The sequence below is a fragment of the Accipiter gentilis genome, chromosome 15 (genome assembly GCF_929443795.1).
Source record: "Accipiter gentilis chromosome 15, bAccGen1.1, whole genome shotgun sequence".
Classification (NCBI taxonomy): Eukaryota; Metazoa; Chordata; class Aves; order Accipitriformes; family Accipitridae; genus Astur; species Astur gentilis.
In genome coordinates, this window is record NC_064894.1 from 30,627,675 (window position 1) to 30,645,784 (window position 18,110).

The 18,110-nt window shown below is 42.0% G+C and overlaps 1 protein-coding gene across 1 annotated transcript in view; it reads left to right on the top strand.

The window, feature by feature from the left end:
• RSPO3 (R-spondin 3) overlaps window positions 1-18,110 on the top strand; it is a 62,398-nt gene that overhangs the window by 21,515 nt on the left and 22,773 nt on the right. Inside the window, exons 2-4 of the mRNA XM_049818148.1 lie at window positions 13,589-13,780; window positions 15,242-15,388; window positions 17,804-18,001. Coding sequence (XP_049674105.1) covers window positions 13,589-13,780; window positions 15,242-15,388; window positions 17,804-18,001 — 537 coding nt within the window. The remainder of the gene's footprint in view (window positions 1-13,588; window positions 13,781-15,241; window positions 15,389-17,803; window positions 18,002-18,110) is intronic.

Consider the following 18,110-nt stretch of genomic DNA (forward strand, 5'->3'; position numbering starts at 1 on the left):
AAGGTCCTACAGAACTGCACGTATATTTGGAGTTTTACTGTTACTGCTGCTGTTGCTATTTGATTATATTGTGTTCTTGGGGTTTTTTAATGATGGTTGAAATCACAATACAGTTTGCAATAATTATATTTATTCGCCTTTTCACATATCCATGAAAAACTTTGTAATCATTTTCCTGGATCATTTGGCCTCCTTTTCACTTGGCTTCCCTTTGAACACCTCTTTCTAATTTTCTGTGAGAACACCTTTGTTGTACTGGCTTTTTTCCATATGGAGTGTTACATATGCTGTTGGTATGGAAAGTATTACATAGTAAACAGCAGATTTAAGCTGAAAAAGATACTTTAGAGATTAATGAACGGACTTTGAGTCTCTCCTTTTATAGGACACCAGTTTGATTCTTAATGAAATCAAAGCAACATGTTTCCCTTACTATCAGGATATAGTTTAGTAGCCCCTTATAAAATTATTTCATAATCTCAGAGTTGAAAATCTTTATATTAAAAAAGCAATGAAATTATCATCTGTGTTGGGTCTACTGCTGAGACGCAAAGAAACAGGTAACTCCAAGCTAATGGAGTTGCTAACTCCAGGCATGGTAGGAGTCTTACTCCCAAATACAATGGCAGTGATTTAAAATGCATGAACATTAATTTTAAAAAGTTAATAAATTAAAGTAGTACCAAAAGCCTTTCATAAGCCTTTTGAATTCACATAGCTATGTTTTTCTCTGTAGAATGAGGGAAGAGAATGTATTTTTTTAATCTTTTAAAAAAGGAGAAAAGAATAATGGCTGTGCTCTGTGGAACACCATGAAAACATAAGTCATTGTGTTGAAAATATTTGATATTTTATTTTCTCTAACCTAAAAATATTGAAAAGTTAAAAAATGAAAAATAGTTTAAACTTTGAATTAGTTAACAGCTGAGAAGCTGAAGGTCTTATTTTCAAGGGTAGTATGTTAAGAGTTAGGCTTTTGCCTACTTCAGGAAGATATGTGTCTGCTCCAAGCACAAGAGCCTCTATTCAAGAATGTGTCCTTAATTTTAATCAGGTATTTAAGTCTAATTGAAGTCAAGGGGTCTGTAACACATGTGTGAAGGTAACCATATGCTGATGTACTTTTTCAAATGGGGAGAAATTTAAGCACGGGCTTACACAGTAATTGTTCGGGGTTTTTTTCAATTGGGTCTGGGTATGCAGAAAGTAGCATAAAGGGGATCAACAAACATTAAAGCTTGTTAACTTGGTGCTCAGGATAGAGGAGAAAAGGGGCCTTTTATTTCCCTGAAATTTCTGACCTTTTTTGTTATTTTTCTTCTCCCTGTTGCTCTTTGCTCACCAACCACAGCTCTCGTTTGCTGTGGACAATTCCCAAAGGGAACATTCCTCGCTGGAGTAACTTACCCAGTTCTTTTCCTTAATTTACAGCAAATACAGCACCCCTTGCAGAATGCATAGCAGACCCTTTGGCCGCAAGCCAGTGCTAATAGCATGTTTTCCAATAATCTAATCTCTTCAGTCACAGAGCAGAAATCAGAAAGTTAAAAGAACTGGCTTCTCAACTTGTCTCAGTCCGCCTTTGAAATCTGTGCATGGAAAGGTTGTGCGAGTGACTACAATAAATTGTTACCACACTTGCACCCATGACTCAGTAGTTGTGTTCATAACAGTCTGATGTATATGAGAGAATCCCATATAAAGCAAGGTTTAATGCGGTGCCAGGAACAGAATTGCACATGAAGTCTTGCATGTGCAAAGAAGCCAGGAATTTCGGCCAAAGCTGAGGACATACTGTAAACATCCATGAATTAAACACCTCAACACTCCTAAGAGATAGGTATCATTTCTCCTTTGCAGATGAAGAAATTGAAGCCCAGAGATGACAAGGCCAAAACTTCTAAGTTTGGCTCTAGAAGCAAAGCAGCAATCCTTTGACTGGACTCCCAAATAAATAGCTGCATTTTCAGACCTCTGACCATCTTGCATCTTCCACAGGCACTCTGAAAATCAGGTTATGTACATAGGAATGAAGCAGGAGATTAGTTGTCTCACTGGAGGCCCTGGATTTGAAAATGTGGATGCTAATACTTTTAACTTTCCAACACTAGAAGGGGACCATAAGCAGGCAACTTCACCAACCTTCAAATCCAAGAACCCCTAGCTTTCTCCAAAAGCACGTAACCCAGTGGTGCTGTTAGCAGGGGTTCACATACAGGGAAAGACAAAGTAACTAGATGTTGAGAGTACACCTATTGCTTTTATTTTCTTCCACACCGTTTGTTTCTTTTTTATCTGTACTGGACTGTGTATATGTTTGCTTTGGGGGTGAGGAACCAATGCCATTGCTATCGTTTTTCCTCATTTCTAACATTATGCAGACCTCTGGTGGTCTACAGATTACAGCTGGATGACCGGGTCCATCACTCTACCCCAGGACAGCATTTACAATTTTGCTTGCTGTCACCGGAGGCAAGTCCTTGTGGGGAACTGCTACCTCTCTGTGACAGCAAATTGCTTGGCTTGCTTCATGAAACTCTTATGAGGTCAAGGATTCAGTTATGAAGGATGTTTGCATGCTAGGGCACAGTTCAACCTTTCCTTTCACTTATTCCATTTTGGCATCTGCTTGTGTCATTTTTTATCACAATTTTTTCTGCAGCAGCCCAGCATTTGGAGTGGTGTTGTTGCGGTCATCTCATATCCGAGCCCTGTCTCATGGCAGCCCAACGTGGTGCCGCAAGCCACTAGCCACCAGTCAAGCTGCCAAATATTCATCATATTGGATGCTTTAAAAATAACTGCTGTGATTTCATGTTTTTCTAATATCTAGGGGATGTTTGGTTTTCACCGAAGCCTAACTAATTGTTGGTATAGCTTATATTAGATGGTTCTATTTGCAGTAACGGGTTCTATTTCTATCATTTATTCTGCATCAGCTTAATTTCATTATTTTACAGCGTGACAAAACAGAACTGAACAGTCCTCTTATTATTGTAGTTATTAGAAAAATGTTCTTCAACAGAGCACTGTTGCAAAGTGCCAAGGATACTTTGCAAGCTGGCTAAGGCATCCGACACCCAACAAAGCAGCTCTCTCAGGCCACGAAACAGCAAATGGATCATTTTGTTGTGCATCAGATTGGGTAGGAAGAGGTGTCTCACAAATTGTACTTGCACGCACAGTGTAAGGTTAAACATGTGCCCTCAGGATGCTGCTGTGATCCAGCCTAAATTATGTGACTCCTACTATTGTTATTGGTGAAATACCTTAGCAAAAGTATATTTTTAAGACTGCTTGTTCAATTGTGAAAAAAAAGTGTCAGATATCACTTTGGATGTGCAACAGTAAAATTAAATAATATATCAGACAAATAAAAATCAGTCATCCCTAAAAGTTATAATTTATAGATTAACCATGAATCTTTCCAAAAGTTTTTGTCTTCAGGTTAGGTTAAACTGGTTTTAAAGACACATAAGGCGCTTTTTTTTCATATTTTTTTTACTGTTGGAGAAAAACATTAAAGTGGATTCAAAACCTTTGGCTTTACAGTTCTTACTATAAAATGTTTAATAACACTCATAACATAAACCTTAAATTTCCTAGCTATTTAATTCTTGGGTTTCTACACAATTATGTAACTCTGTTTGTTTTTCTTTACCTAGTATTGTCAATAGGTGGCCTCTGTTTATTTAATTTTTTACTTTAGAATTTCCTTTTTCTTTTAAATTGAAGTTCTAGAAATTTTTTGTAAAAAAGCTTTGACATAATTTTGTCTTTTTTTTTTTTTTTTTTTTCCAAATAACTGAAACCAAGTATTCCCAACAAAGTGAAACAGATTATCTTTTAACCTTTTGTGGAATATTTCATAAATTTTTGCATTTTATGGCAATTTCACATGGATCCCACTCTTGAAAATCCTTATGAAATAGCATTTCTGTCATGCCCCATAGGTGTGATCCCTATGGGCAGAAATCAGAGCAAAGCAAAACAGTCACAGGGACCTTTAGTCAATTAAACTGATTTCCCGGTTGCTGCACATCCTCTCCAGGGCATCCTCAAGAGGCTGCAGCAGCCTGGCAGCTTTCAGCCTTAGATTGCAAGGGAGGTGGTGGCCATGGGGCTCCTCTTGGTGGGAAGAACGTGCATGAAAGCAGGTGAGAGGGAACCCGCCTTCATCTGCCGTTGACCCAGCATCCGCGGTGGGTGTCTCCTATGCTGGAGGTGGCAGCAAGGGGACAACAGGGGGGCTTGGCCTCTGCCTGGACCTCTTAGTGCCACTAATGCACACCATAGGATTGCTGCAGGCAAGCTAGGTTTAGAGGGAAAGCCGTGATCGACTGGCTTACTGACTGCTGCGGTCATAATGGCGCTGCCTGCCATTTACCTGCGCGGCTGCACGGAGCTCGCCCCGTCTGTGCAACCGCTGGCTACAACAGTCACTAACAACCCCGTGCAGTCTGCAACTTCTATTTTCAAATACAGCCTGTGCATAAGCTTTCAATTAATATAACTATCTGGAAAGTTTTATGCGTCAGCGTTATACTGTTAATTGGCTTTGGGATGAAGAACGTACTTTTACAGATATTACATTAAAAAAAAAACCAACCCCAAGCAGTTTTAATTCATTTTAATTCATTTTCTCTTGCAATCAGCTGAGCTGATTGGTGCACAAATCCTCGAAGAAGTGGTGGTACCCCACCACATGAAAAATTAACTGTATCCCTGCTTAAGCACAAAATGGACGATACCCTTGATTTCATCACCAGCGCCCCAATAATTCAGCTCAAATACTTCCTAGCATGGTTTTAGCTCGACTGTAAACTGCCTGCTGTGTATCACTGCAGTGATGTGAGGTGTATTACGGTTTTGGGGAAGTGAATGATGCTTGGTGCGAGCGCTAAATTTCTTTCATGTGGGTCAGCATGTGAGGCAGCGAAGCCACTTGGGAGGGGAAGGCTCAGACTTCAAAGGGAGGGCAGCGCACAGAAGGGGTGATGAAACAAGCCCTAACTACGTGCCATTCATAGTTACTTCACAAGAAGAGCCAGGCACGCGGAGCTGTTGAACTGAGTCGGTTTCTCAAGAATCAGATGCCTACCTAAATCTTGCTCATCTGTTACTTAACTCCAATCAAAACAGGCCATCCAACCACACTGCCCTCTAAAAATCCGATAACTGCACTCCAAACCATGGACTACCCTAACGTTGATTAACAAATAAGTGAAATCCTCACCCCCGCCTCTTCACAGGAGTTTTGCCATTGGCTTTGGTGGGCCAGGACTTCTGCAGTGAGTCCAAGCTGACTGGTGATGAAGCCTCTTGTCTGTTTTCCATCAGAGTTGAATTCAATTTCATATCATACTGTTCACGCTTTGCTCTCAAAAAACTTTGACGTCTTTTTTTTAGACTGGCATGGGTGCCAGTGGCATGAGGGAAAGGTGAAAATAGTTGGGTCATCATTTGCTGAGAGTTGATGGCATATTCATCACTGCACAGCACTACCACAGAGAAGCAGTCACTAGGACTAGTATTTTAATCATTAATTTAAACCCAGAATTTTGGACAGTATTTTGTGTCACTGACAGATGCATGGTCCGGTCAGCCTGGAGAATTTACCCTTTTTCCTTTACGAAAATTTGAGATCAGAGTTTCTCCTTGTTACAAATAGGAGAAAATAATTTTTAGAGACCTCCCAGCACTGTGATACTCCTTAGTATCTATACTCTGAGTTCAAATCTTGATGTGACACTTGCATTTAAAGAGACAGGTTATGCTTCAATGTTTGCAGGCATCAGTCCAGAACAGTTCCACTGCAAACAACATACTTTGGGGCTTTTAGTTAGCTTCAGTATGGTATGAATTTAATCATTACACAGAAAAAATTATTTCATTCAGTACAAACTTTTGATCAGTTCCATTTAGGAAAATATACAAAATTGGGAGGATATTAAATAATTGACCAAAGGCACATCTGAACAATGCCAAGGCAGTGGGCTGGCTTGCTGTCTGGCTTATTAATTTTTTAACGCTGTAAACATGGTAGTAGAAAATCATAGCTTCAACATGGGATTACAGGCTTTTGCTGTCTAAACCCTTCTCCCTAGTCCCCAGCATGGAAAGTAAAATCTGTTACATCCTGCTGTTCTTTCTGTGGTTTCTGAAACAAAACTTTGAGAGAAAAACTCTAGTCTCAAAAGACCCTGTGGGAAACAAGAAACTTGCAAATGCTACTGTAGTTGTGTAATGTTGACAGTATGAGCTGAGCGATCCTTATACAGCTTGGAAGTACACGAGCATCTGTGTAATACGCAACAATAAAAGTCTCCAGTATGTTAAAGGAACAAAACAGGAGAAGCAAATGGGGAGGGGGGGCAGGGGGCAGGCTCTGCTGCCACCAGGACAACCTGAGCACCAATGAGTTTTTTTAGAAATACATAAACGACAGATGGAACGCTAGCATCAAGCAGAAAATCAAGCAGAAAGACTGCATACTTCAAAGAATGAGCATGTGCAATATACAGCTGTGCTTTTTTACTTGATGGAAGTATGCGTCTCTTGTCGGGAAAAGATTGGGGAGTCATGGAAGTCACAGTGATGTTGACAACTTTGTTTTTAGAGTTCTGTGTGCATATGAACAGAGTAAAATCAACTGGAGATCTTCATGACGGCATCTTGCAGGATTAGAGTATTAAAATAATCTAAACATATGTGCATCAAATATATCCTCTTTCCAAAACTCAGGCCTCCTTTTTTCATCTCAGCGCAGATGCTTTATTTGCAAGTAGCTGAGTCTGACAAGTGTCATGACACGTTAACTATACAACTATTAGGTTGCTACTCTTTATAGATCCCATACTTTTGCTTCTAGAACAGGTCTTCCTAGCTAAACAGTAAGGAGGAGATAATGTAATTCAGCTTTCCATTTTTAGAGAAGACACAATGTATAGTCTTGATGGCTGGGTATTTGGAAACAAATACAGCTGACTCTAAAAGTAAGATCTGTAGTTGCTTATAGGATTTAGAACTTGATGTGAGAACGTATTGCATGACCTGGTCCTACCTTTACCATCACTACCAGAGTGCTTAAGGCAACTTGCCTCAGGGATCCTCTTTGGTTCCTATACTGGTTAAACTTCCTGGATCCCTGAATTTTGGTGGTGCTCCATAGTACGTGGGAAAAAAAAAGTCAATTTCCCTTCTCTCTCCATGAAAAGAATTTTTCAGTTTATTTACAAAACTCTCTGGAATGAGAAGGAGCCATTTGTGGTTGCTGTGGCTGATTTCTGTTGTGCTGAAGATGCTAGGAGACTGCATAAAACTCTGCACCCCTGGTGAGATTTTTCAGCCTGTTGATGCTCTTTCTAACCAAATTCAGGGGAAATGTGTTCTGGCAGCCAGTATACTTAATTTCCAGGATCCCTTTGCCAGACATGTATTTAATAATGATGAGGCATTCCCCAGTGAGATCTTGGCCATTTGGGCTGAGGGCCTCTTTGCTCATAGACATCACTACAAAACGGTTACAGATACTCCCTGAGACTGGGACAGTCCCGTATTTATGTTTCTGTTGCTCTTTAGAACCGTTGACACTTGGTGAACAAAATAGGTTGGTTTCTTTTCCCTCAGATGGGAAGTGCCTCTTGAGGAGGAAGATATTTTGTCAAGCCAGACAGATGTTCGAGGAAACTTTTTTTCAGTCCTTATGGGATCTTTTTCCTTCAAAACACAGGAGGACACTTGAGGATCTTCTTTGCTATGTGTTTTCTGCCATAGAAGGCAGCAATGCTCTGAAGTAAAATTGAAGTCAGGCAAATCTCTGGAGGAGTTGCCATCCTCTTAAAAAGAAACATTTAAGGATTTGTGAAGCACAAATCACAAAAAGAAACAGAAGATGTAAAGCCTTTAACAGTTGACTTTTAGACTGGTTTTTCTATTCACTCCTTTTGCAGCTGCCTCTCCTTTCAAGGCCGCCTCAGACTCCTGTAGATCCAGGGGAGGCTGGACAGAGAGTGCCCATTCCTCAGCTATCACTACTGGTTTGGATGCATCCCAGAAAACTTATGGCCAATCCAATGTAGCAATCGCCACGTCTGGGTCTATCTTCCCCGCAGAGCCCAGCTGCTGCCCCATCCCGACACATCAAGTCCCTTCCCTCCCTGTGGATGATTTAAGGCCAAGTGATCAAGCAGAGCTTAGCCTGCAAGACTGAGCTCAGGTTTCACCTCGGCCCAAGCTGGCAATCTATTTAGCAGTGATAATACAAACTTATCAAACCCATGTGTACACGCTCTCCCCCTGCTGTCCCACCACTCGTGGGCTTTCTCCTTGCTCCGCACTGCACGTTGCCTACACGTTGGTTCAATGTTCTTGCCCCGCCATTGTCTGTTCCGCTTCTAATGCATTTCCACACAGAGAAACGCTGTCCAAGAAAGAGTCTGAGGAAATACGCTGTGGTTTGCAAACTGAATTCCTTAATGACTTTCTCATTAGAAGAGCTCACTGCCAACTGCTGTTTGTGTTTGCCTAAAGGATGGTCCGCATGATTAAGAGTAGCTCTGCTTTACATGAAGTATTGTTTTCAGGCCACTGCCACAGGCAGCTACTTCGCACTAGGCGAGAGACAGAGAAATGAACACCAGTGAATGCACGGAGAGATCAGTGACGAGAAAAAACGTGATATCCTGTCCCAAATTTCCCCCCCAGAACAAGGGCTGGTGCCCGTGTGGATGCCGCAGGGTGGGTAACGCCGAGGCAGGTCCTGGGTCTCGCGGCGAGGGGCAGCCCAACTGGGGAGGCCAAATTCCAGAGCAGTTCTGCTGTGAAAATATTTCCTGTGAGAACGCCCAAGGCGAGAAACCAGGAGTAGCAGCAGCTCTCTAACAGGCATGGATTTCATTTGTCTAGCACATCCATTTCAAGAGCGAGCCTCTAAACGGACATCTTGTCGTTGAAGATTGGTGATGAGAGAGTGCACCTCAGCTGCGGCAAATGGGCAAAGAATATTCTTCTACCCTGAGCTTTTCCTCTGGCTGTCAGAACACACGCCCACCTGGATCCCTCCTGCATTTTCTTATTTTCGTTTTTTGATCCCATAAATTTTAATCTATGTATAAAGTAAAGCTGATAGAAAATTTTCATTGCAAAGGTTTTAGAATTTATTTGCTGCATGCCGTCAAAATCTCCTATTGTCTCATCATTGAAAGTTCAGACTCAAATTCAGCTCCTTGTCCCTAACTTTCTATTTTTAACAGAGAGACCACAACTCATTGTTTCCAGAGCAGGGCTTTGGAAAATATTCTGAGAAAGGAAAATCCCCAGTGATTTCATTTGCTAATGAGGCTTAAAACTAATATCTGGACAAACAGCTTGCACAAAAAAAGGCCTCCAAGCCAAAAAGGGCTTAAAGCCAGGCAGGGGAAGAGAATAGTTCAAGATTAACTTAGTGTCTTCTCTGATCTCCAGTATTTAGGTTTTATAAAAGGAAAAATGGAGGGATGGATTCTGGACCTAAAGCCAGTCACGCGCCTGCACACACATACTTTGTACCTGATGAGTCAGCAGGTCTGGCTGACGCTCGTGTAAGAGATGGGGAAGAACTTGTCTGTGGGTCTCTGTGCTCCCACCACTTGCTTTTGACCATTGCTGTGCTGTATTTTCCATCCTTGAGAGTCTAGGATTTCACTGTGCTCAAAAGAGCGTTTGAATACAAGAGGGCAGACTGCAGACTGCTAATGGCAGACACTGCTCCTGACAGCCCATGCATAGAATACTTTATCATCATCTAAGTCAGTTCTGAGGGTTGTGGAGAATTTTTTCTATTTCATTTTATTTGTCTTTATAATGGAGCAGGTTGCACCAAAGACCAAGTGGTTACAAGAAAGAGCATTTCTTGGACCTATTTGCAATGCTAAAGCCCAGACCTCCTGGTTCTGCAGCCAGTGCCTAACACAGGAGGCCACAGGGCCTGCCCCTCTGCCAAGAGACCGGACCTCTCTTTGTCCCTCTTACCACATCTAAAACTTGGGGCTAACAGGAGTGGTCTGCGCTCTCCTAGTGCTTTTTCACCTGTAGACTTCAAAGCATTTCTTAAAGTGGATATACATTACTTACCCATTTCTACTGTTGACCCAAGTTTAGAAATTTGAAGCAATGCTTACACGGGGTGTACCGTGGCCAGATTTCACCAGATGGGGTTTATGTTCCCAGCTTGTTGCAGCACATCACTTAAAACTCTGAGCTCACAGCGTCTGGTATGGGAGAAAAAAAGAGGTAAAACTTCTGGTTGCTTCCTCATGGTTATGGCGTGCAGTTGCCGAAGCGCTTGAGATCTGCAGGCACTAACTAACTAACCTTGCTGCAATGAGAGAGGAATAGTAAGGGCCAGTTCTGTAACCAGCAGTGATAAGTTCCCTTTCTGTGGCAGAGAGATGTTTCAGAGCCTGAGTTTGCCCCATCTCCTTCTGGAATCCTTCTACCCCACTTGGACTCTGCAGGAAGGGAGGGACCATCCCCTACATGGCAGGGATCAGACAAGTGCCTGGATCTGAACTGGAGAGGGAGGAGGCTGAGAGGGAATGAGAACGAGATCTTCAGCTGGAGTTTGGAGATGCCTTATTTCAAACATGCTATCTCATTTTCTAGACACAAGTATTTTTCCTCCACCATTTATTTTCTCCCAGGTTCAATGACAAAGCCCAGTGCTGTGCTCTCAAGAAGCACCAATTTCTGGAGCACTCGGCTGTCCCTGCTTTGCTTCTTGCCTGAGCCAGAATAAGGTTCTACCGAGCATTCAGAACAAGCACAGTGAGAGACAGTTTCATTACACAGATACAGGGCTCAAAGAAATGCCAAGCACAATAGGAAACAATCAAAAAAGGATCCTTGTAATAGCTTTTAAGAGAAAAAAACGTCTGTCTTCATTTAAAATGTCAATTCTGACTTTTCAATAAGACTTTTGCTCTGTGCATTTCCAAGAACAGGAGCTTGTTTTGCTTCACACGTTGAGTTATAACATGGCATTAAATCAGCCTTCAAATGGAGCTTGACTTACATATTTTAACTTATTCCTTGCTCCATAATACTGACAAGATGATTCTCCTCTTGGAACTACAGGCTTTCTCTTTTTTTGCCGAGTTATTTGTATGAAATTTATCTGGGATGCATGAAAGGAGGCAGAAATTATGAAAATGGCTAGGAGTACACTTTATTTTATACTTAATACTTCTGGAGTTAAAAGGGAGATGGAAATTGGCCATGTAATGGATCTTAGCTATAGAGAATTATCATCTTTCGGTAACGAAGTATTGCCTGTCTCAAGGGCTCACACACACAGCTTAACCTCAGAGCAGTTGCACATAATGTTTTCTCTGTCAAGAGAATCTATTCATAATGACATGTCACAGGTGCTCACACATAATATGTTTCCCGTCAAAAGTGATCATCCATATTTTATATAGCAGCTTTGATGACAATTATTTTGTACTTCAGCTGCTTTTTCTTCCCTCTGTCAGACTTAATGAAGGAAAGTCATGGATAGTTTTTAAATAATGTCAGCTTCTTAGATCACATTACTGCATCTGCCTTTGAAAGCAGCTTCATACAAGAGCCACAAGACAGGGGAGAGACAGACAAGGACATTTTAATTTATTTAACTTTAAAAAGAAAGCCAATTTTTCAGGCTTTTAATTTCAAAGTCAATATACTCTGTATCTTTGGAATCTTCTCAGAAAAATATGTTATACTTATTGAGCACTCAATCATTTTGAGGTTCTAGTGAAAGCAAGTCTGATAACTGAATGGGGGCTGCAGCTTCTCAATACGCAGAATGCCATTTATTCTCATAGTAGTGGTGTGTCTTGGTAGTAAAACCACTTTTCTCCAGGTTGTTCTACAAAGCGAGTGCCGCTGGGGGCACAGAGAATTGGGTTCTTATATTCTCATTGAAATTGTTTGTCCGCAGCAGGGCCAAAGTTTGCTCTTCTCCTATGTGGTCAGCCCTGCTGAGAGAAACAACCCTCATTCCTCATTCTATTAATGAAAGAGCAAAAGTGAACTTGAACTCCCTTTGAGGTTTCTCAGATTGTGGGACTGGTCATCGAAACCTCAGAGCATAGAGGAGTGCTTTTCCCATTCACGGGCCATGTCTTTTCTGCCAAAACTGCAAGTGAGCAAAGTACAGAGGTATTCCTGAACTTCCCTGCCACAGGCAGACTCCCCTCAGCCAGCAGAAAGCGGTGGCTTTCAACCTGTAAGCCATGGAGTCATATGGGCTTCTGGTCTGCCTCCAAGGGATCTACAGAAAGGAGCTGACAAAAACAAGTTCACTGTGTATGCAAGCTATTTAGCAGTGTCTGCAGGCAAAAATCGAATCAACATACTAAAATAGGCAATCAAAGTATGTCACGTGTGTGTTTATAAAATTATCACTCGCCTAAAGAGAAGGCAGAACAGGAAGCCACTTGTATTTACAAATAGCATTTACAAATGTGAACAAGGACTGGATTTCTCTTGCAGATGAAATAGAAACAGACATCTCAGGCTAAGAGATGAAAGCTTACACTCAGAAAAATGCCTGGGTCTTTCACACAAGAGAAGGCCAAAACACAGGGGACACAGGGTCTGGAGTTATTTGATGCTTAATTATTTTTCAGATCCAACTCCTATTTAAGAATGCAACCGAGAAAGAAGTAAAAGTAGGTAACAACTCCTAAAGTACAGGAAGAGGCAAAACATTATTCTCCACCACTGAGAAGTAATACACTGATTAATGTCTGCTATAGAAAAGAGAGTCTGCAATAGCATCCTCTTTTCTGCTACCTCCAAGCCCCTAAAGAAGAACTGAATAGTCTTAAGCAGTGAGTGTAATAAGTTTTCCTTTCCTTGTCTGAAGAATTAGAACAATTCAATTGAAAGGCAAATATAATCCTACCTATGCTCCATGCTGGGTCTGGAGCAGGGTAAATGCCACAGTTAAGTCTGAACATCAGGTTGTAATTGTTAGAGATTAAAAACATGCCAGGGAGAACATTCCAGGGAAAGAAGGAGGGTGAGAAGGATGGCTCTCCTCTGTCTTTTTATTAAGGCAAATTAGCATCAGATCTTACCAGGGCATATTCCTGCACAGCAGAACTCAATCAAATGGCATTTAGTCAATGAAGGAAATTATACACTAGGTTGATTTTTAATGATCTAGCTAGGAAAAGCAAAGATAAGTGAACATGTATTTATCTGCTGAGCCAAGTGCATACAAGGCAGAAAACCACTGAAAATAACTAGAAGAAAAATAACTGTTCTCTAGGATGCTGCTGCTCCATAAAATCTATTTCAACTATAATTTGCTGTTAGCTATTTCTGCAAGATGTGAGCACATCAGCTGAGCTTCTCATTTTTATGCAGATGAAATAATCGCTGAAATGAAATGTCAGGTCATAAGAGACACAAGAAAAAATGAAGCAATCTTTTAAGAGCTGTCAGAGAGGTGGACGGTCCACCCTTCCAAGTACAGAGGAGCCATTATTTCATGGTCCTGTCTAATATCTTGTTCTCTCACTGTTTTTGTTCTTTTTTTTAATGCTTGTCTTCTCAGTGCATCCTAATGTGAGCCAGGGTTGCCAAGGAGGGTGTGCTACATGTTCTGACTACAACGGATGCCTGTCATGTAAGCCCAGGCTCTTTTTTGTTCTGGAGAGGATTGGCATGAAACAGATTGGAGTATGTCTTTCCTCGTGTCCAAGCGGATACTATGGGACACGGTATCCCGACATTAATAAGTGTGCAAGTAAGTGCTGGGGAAAGGGGAAGCACATGGATTTGTTTGTTCTCTCTTGAATGCTGTGTTCCCTTAGGAGTCGAGCCAACAGCAAAGCAGATGGACAGGCCATGTCTTTCTTTGCTCAGTTCTTTTATAGTAGCGCAGTAAATACTAGCCCGAGCAAGAAGTTAAGGCGAAAGATCACGAAACGGCCTAAAGCTCAGGGATCCCAGCTCTGCATGAATGACTGCCGAGGACCCAGGCGGTGGTCTCCTCCTCTACACCCCCATGTGAAAGGCAAGTGCCAGTGGGCACCAGGCACTGCCCTCCAGCAGCAAGAGGGAGCGGCGGCAGCTCCGAAGAGCTGAATCTCGAAGGCTGGAACCGATTAACCCGCTGCCCTTACCCTCCTCACCCCTGCGACAAGAGAAGAGGGCAGGTGGCATCCTTTGGAGATGGGGTTTGCCCTGGTCTCTTGATAGCTTGTCTCACCCTCAGTGTAGCCCTCTCAATGCCTGTAGCAGCTGGCCAGGTTTCAGCCTGATTTGGGGGAAGTTACTGTTGCCTCCAGGCTGGGAGACAGAGAACCCACCTCTGTTCTTTACCGCTCAGGCCACATTTTGACCCCACTATGTATTTTGAACCATAAATGAACTGGAAAAGATCACAATGTCCTCCCCACTCCTCTTTTTGTTGTTGAATTCACTGTTTTTGATCCCGCAGGTGATATAAAAACATAAGAGCGACGGCCAAGCAACTCTCCCAGTTTCTACCTGGTAATAAAAGTTATTTAATGAATGGACCCCAGAGTAAAGTCCTACAGAGTAACTTGACACTGTAAAGTATTTTCTCACTTTTTAGCAGTGTGTGGCCTTACATATCAGACATGGTCTGTGCCATACACAAGTTTTTATGTATTTCATTTAAAAATATCTCAAAACTGGGAAATATACCACTAATGCCAATTTGGGTAGTCATGTAGAGAATTCGTGAAATACTACAGGACCTCTGATTGAACATCAGGGAGTCATTTAAAAAAAGAAAAAGATCTTGATGCAAAACAGCCTTAAGCAGATTCTAGATTCTGGCATATTTTTATTTCTCCTGGATGAATGGAGATAGATAGTGTGGAACTGGCCCAGTACCTGTGCCCTTTGGGGTTAATTAGTACCTATGCTGTGTCAGTGTAGGGCAGAAGCAGTATATTGTTATTCTGTTGTGCTGTGCTCTGTCTTCTGTTTGCATAGGTCTGCAAGACAAGCAGTGTGAGGCCATTCAGCGTCAGGCCATCCCTATTAAATCCTCACTCATGCCAAGGTCACTTGTGGCTGGCCTTACTGTGTGTACAGGCCACGAAGATCTAAATATAATTTGCTTCCTTTGAAGATTGTTTAACATTGCTAGAATTGTGTGATACTGGTATTTGTGAAAGAGCCCAGGGCGTTTTGTGGCAAAGAGCGACAACATTGTTTACTGTTTGCATTTCAGAATGTAAAGCTGACTGTGATACCTGCTTCACCAGAAACTTCTGCACAAAGTGTAAAAGTGGGTTTTACTTATACAGTGGAAAGTGCCTTGAAAAGTGCCCTGATGGGCTGGAAGCCAACAATCACACGATGGAGTGCACTAGCATCGGTAAGTCCGGTCCCCCTGTGTCCTGCCCGGTTTTCTCACAGGGGATGGGGGATCTAAGGAGAGAATGAGTTGTAAGATCGGTTACACCATGAGGGAAGTGCAACTTAACATGGAAATGTTCTGCATCACAAAATGTATTCCCCAGCACAACAAAGTCAAGGTATTTCCCAAGTCTGCCATTTCATAAGAGGCACAAGCTCGGTTGTGCCCCACAAACAGAGCCTTGATGCTAAGGGCAATTCTGCCTCGGGAAATACGGCCTGTTTGGTCTGCCCTGAGGTAGAATGACATCCGTCTCTTACTTGCTCTGTTACGGTGTTACGCAGCACAGCTAACATCAAAGGTTCAAAAATCCTGAGCCAGACCCTACATGTAGTTGAAAGATTAAAATACTAACTGCTTTGCTTTAGCTCCTTTGTACTACCTGAGCCTTCAAAGCATGTGTGTGTCAGCATTTTGAACCTTACCTTCACAAAGGTGAAGGCTAGAAACTAAAACACTAAGGAAAAAAACCACCAAGCCCCCCCCAATCCTCAAAAACCCCAAATGGTACATGTGCTTAATCACCTGACTCCAGAAACTGAGGATTAAAATAAAACAGCAAAGAGCGTGGCACTGTCACTGAAGGAGTGAGATTGGCAACACTGGTCCTGTGACTCACTGGCTGCAGAGAAGAGACCTGCTTTTGTATCTCTCCAGCCTCTGACTCATAAGCTCCAATTATTCAAGCTGGGGCGATTTTGGAGGTCACCACACCTAACTGTCTGCTCCATCCCTCTGCCATCCCTCCAGCTGAAAGCAGAACCAGTGATATATTTGCCTCCGGGCTGCTGCAGTTGACATCCCCTGCCATGGGCACGCTGAAGCTGCGGCAAGGTTCAGCTTATTTTAGTCCGCTGGCTGTTAATTGTGGTGGCTGAGGGCTGTGAACTGCAGTGGAAGCCGTAACCTCTTCAGCCACCAGCAACCAGGGAGCACTTAGGCACAGCCTGGCCATGATGGAAATCTCCTCCCCCACAGTATCATGCACATAGCTCTCCTTGGCATCATGTGTTTTGGAGGGGAAGTAACACAGGAACAAAAATAGTGTACAGTAGTTTGGCATTTTCCTTCTCAAATGTATATTAGTTCAGGTGGTAGTGATGGTTTTTATGGTTTTATTTTCAAGCAAAGACTTTCATCTTTGAAAGAAATTCAAGGAGTCGTTTTTGTTTCTTGATGGCTGTTTCCAAGTGCTGTAGACTTAGCTGCTTTAACAATGAGTCAGTCTCAACTAGGAAAAGCCATTTAAAGCTACGGAGGAAAAACAGAACCTTTTTATGCACGTGAAGGCCAATTATTTTAACAGGAGGGCTCCAGTGTAATATGAAAAACAAAACGACCCACATGACGATTCACTGGAGGAAGGCTCAGAGATTGCCTGAGATCAGTTACATTTTTAGGTTTTGAAAAATTTGGAAGTAAATTCTGGAGCTGGAAAAATGTTGACCTACAAATTCCTCCTTATAGAATGGCTGGAAGTCTTTCCTCCTTCAGCGGTAGTTTATAGTCTTAAGCACACATGTGAACATAAAGTAAATATAAATGTTTACTATTTTTTATCAAGAGAAGGATACTGAGGAGATGGCACCAAAGGAGGATAGTTATTAAGAGCACGTTGTCAAGCTTCCAAGGTTACTCCCATTTTTGTATACACTGTTTGGACAGGTGTCCAGCTGCACACCTTTTGAGTTCCCAATACTACAGGATGCGCATTCAGATCACCATGGTTTAGAAACCGTAACCTGCACTGTTCTGAAAAGCTTGCACCCCCCTGCCCCTCCAACCCAAATTCTCCTCTGCTTTGCCTGCTTACAGCTTGTATATGCTACAGATGATGGCTCTTTCACTATTTAAGCTGAAAACTAAGCAGCAGATCACTGAAGATACTTGATTGTTAATATAATGCCTTTTGATATTAGTTGGTCCTTTATCACTCTATTGATTTCCAAATTCAATACCTTTGAGAGCAGCTGCAGCAGCTTGACCCAATGACTTCACTCTCCTTTCACACAGGGATGACCAAAGTTTAATTCCACTGAAGCTACAAGGATTTATACCTCCAGAAAACCAAAGCAACCTCAGAACAAGCCCCAGTAACTGATTCCATTGAGACCAATTGTGTTGTTGTTGCCCAATTTCAGGAATGGAATTATGAAAGAGCGAGTACAAAACAGTAACTGACGTAATTATTTGACATTTTTTGTGCGGTATATCCTCAGCAGTCCAATTTCTGTCAATTCACTGCTGCAAATCCTGATTAATTGCATTAATTTTGCCACCTTTTGGCTGACGCAGAATGAAATTAATGTACCATATGCATTGTGTATACAAAAAGATATTGGCCAGGCTCAGCTTGTCCTATGTTTGTTGCAGTGCACTGTGAAGCTAGTGAGTGGAGTCCATGGAGCCCTTGCACAAAGAAAGGAAAAACATGTGGTTTCAAAAGAGGAAATGAAGTAAGGGTCAGAGAGATCGTACAGCATCCGTCAGCAAGGGGCAATCCTTGCCCAGCTACAAGCGAGAGCAGAAAATGTATTGTACAGAGAAAGAGATGTCAGAAGGAAGGAAAAGGTACCATGTTATCATCATCATAATATGAGATTGGTATTGTGCTTGTTTAATAACTTGCATCTGAATTCCCAGACCTCGATTGCAGGCTTCACCAAAGCTCCCATTGATG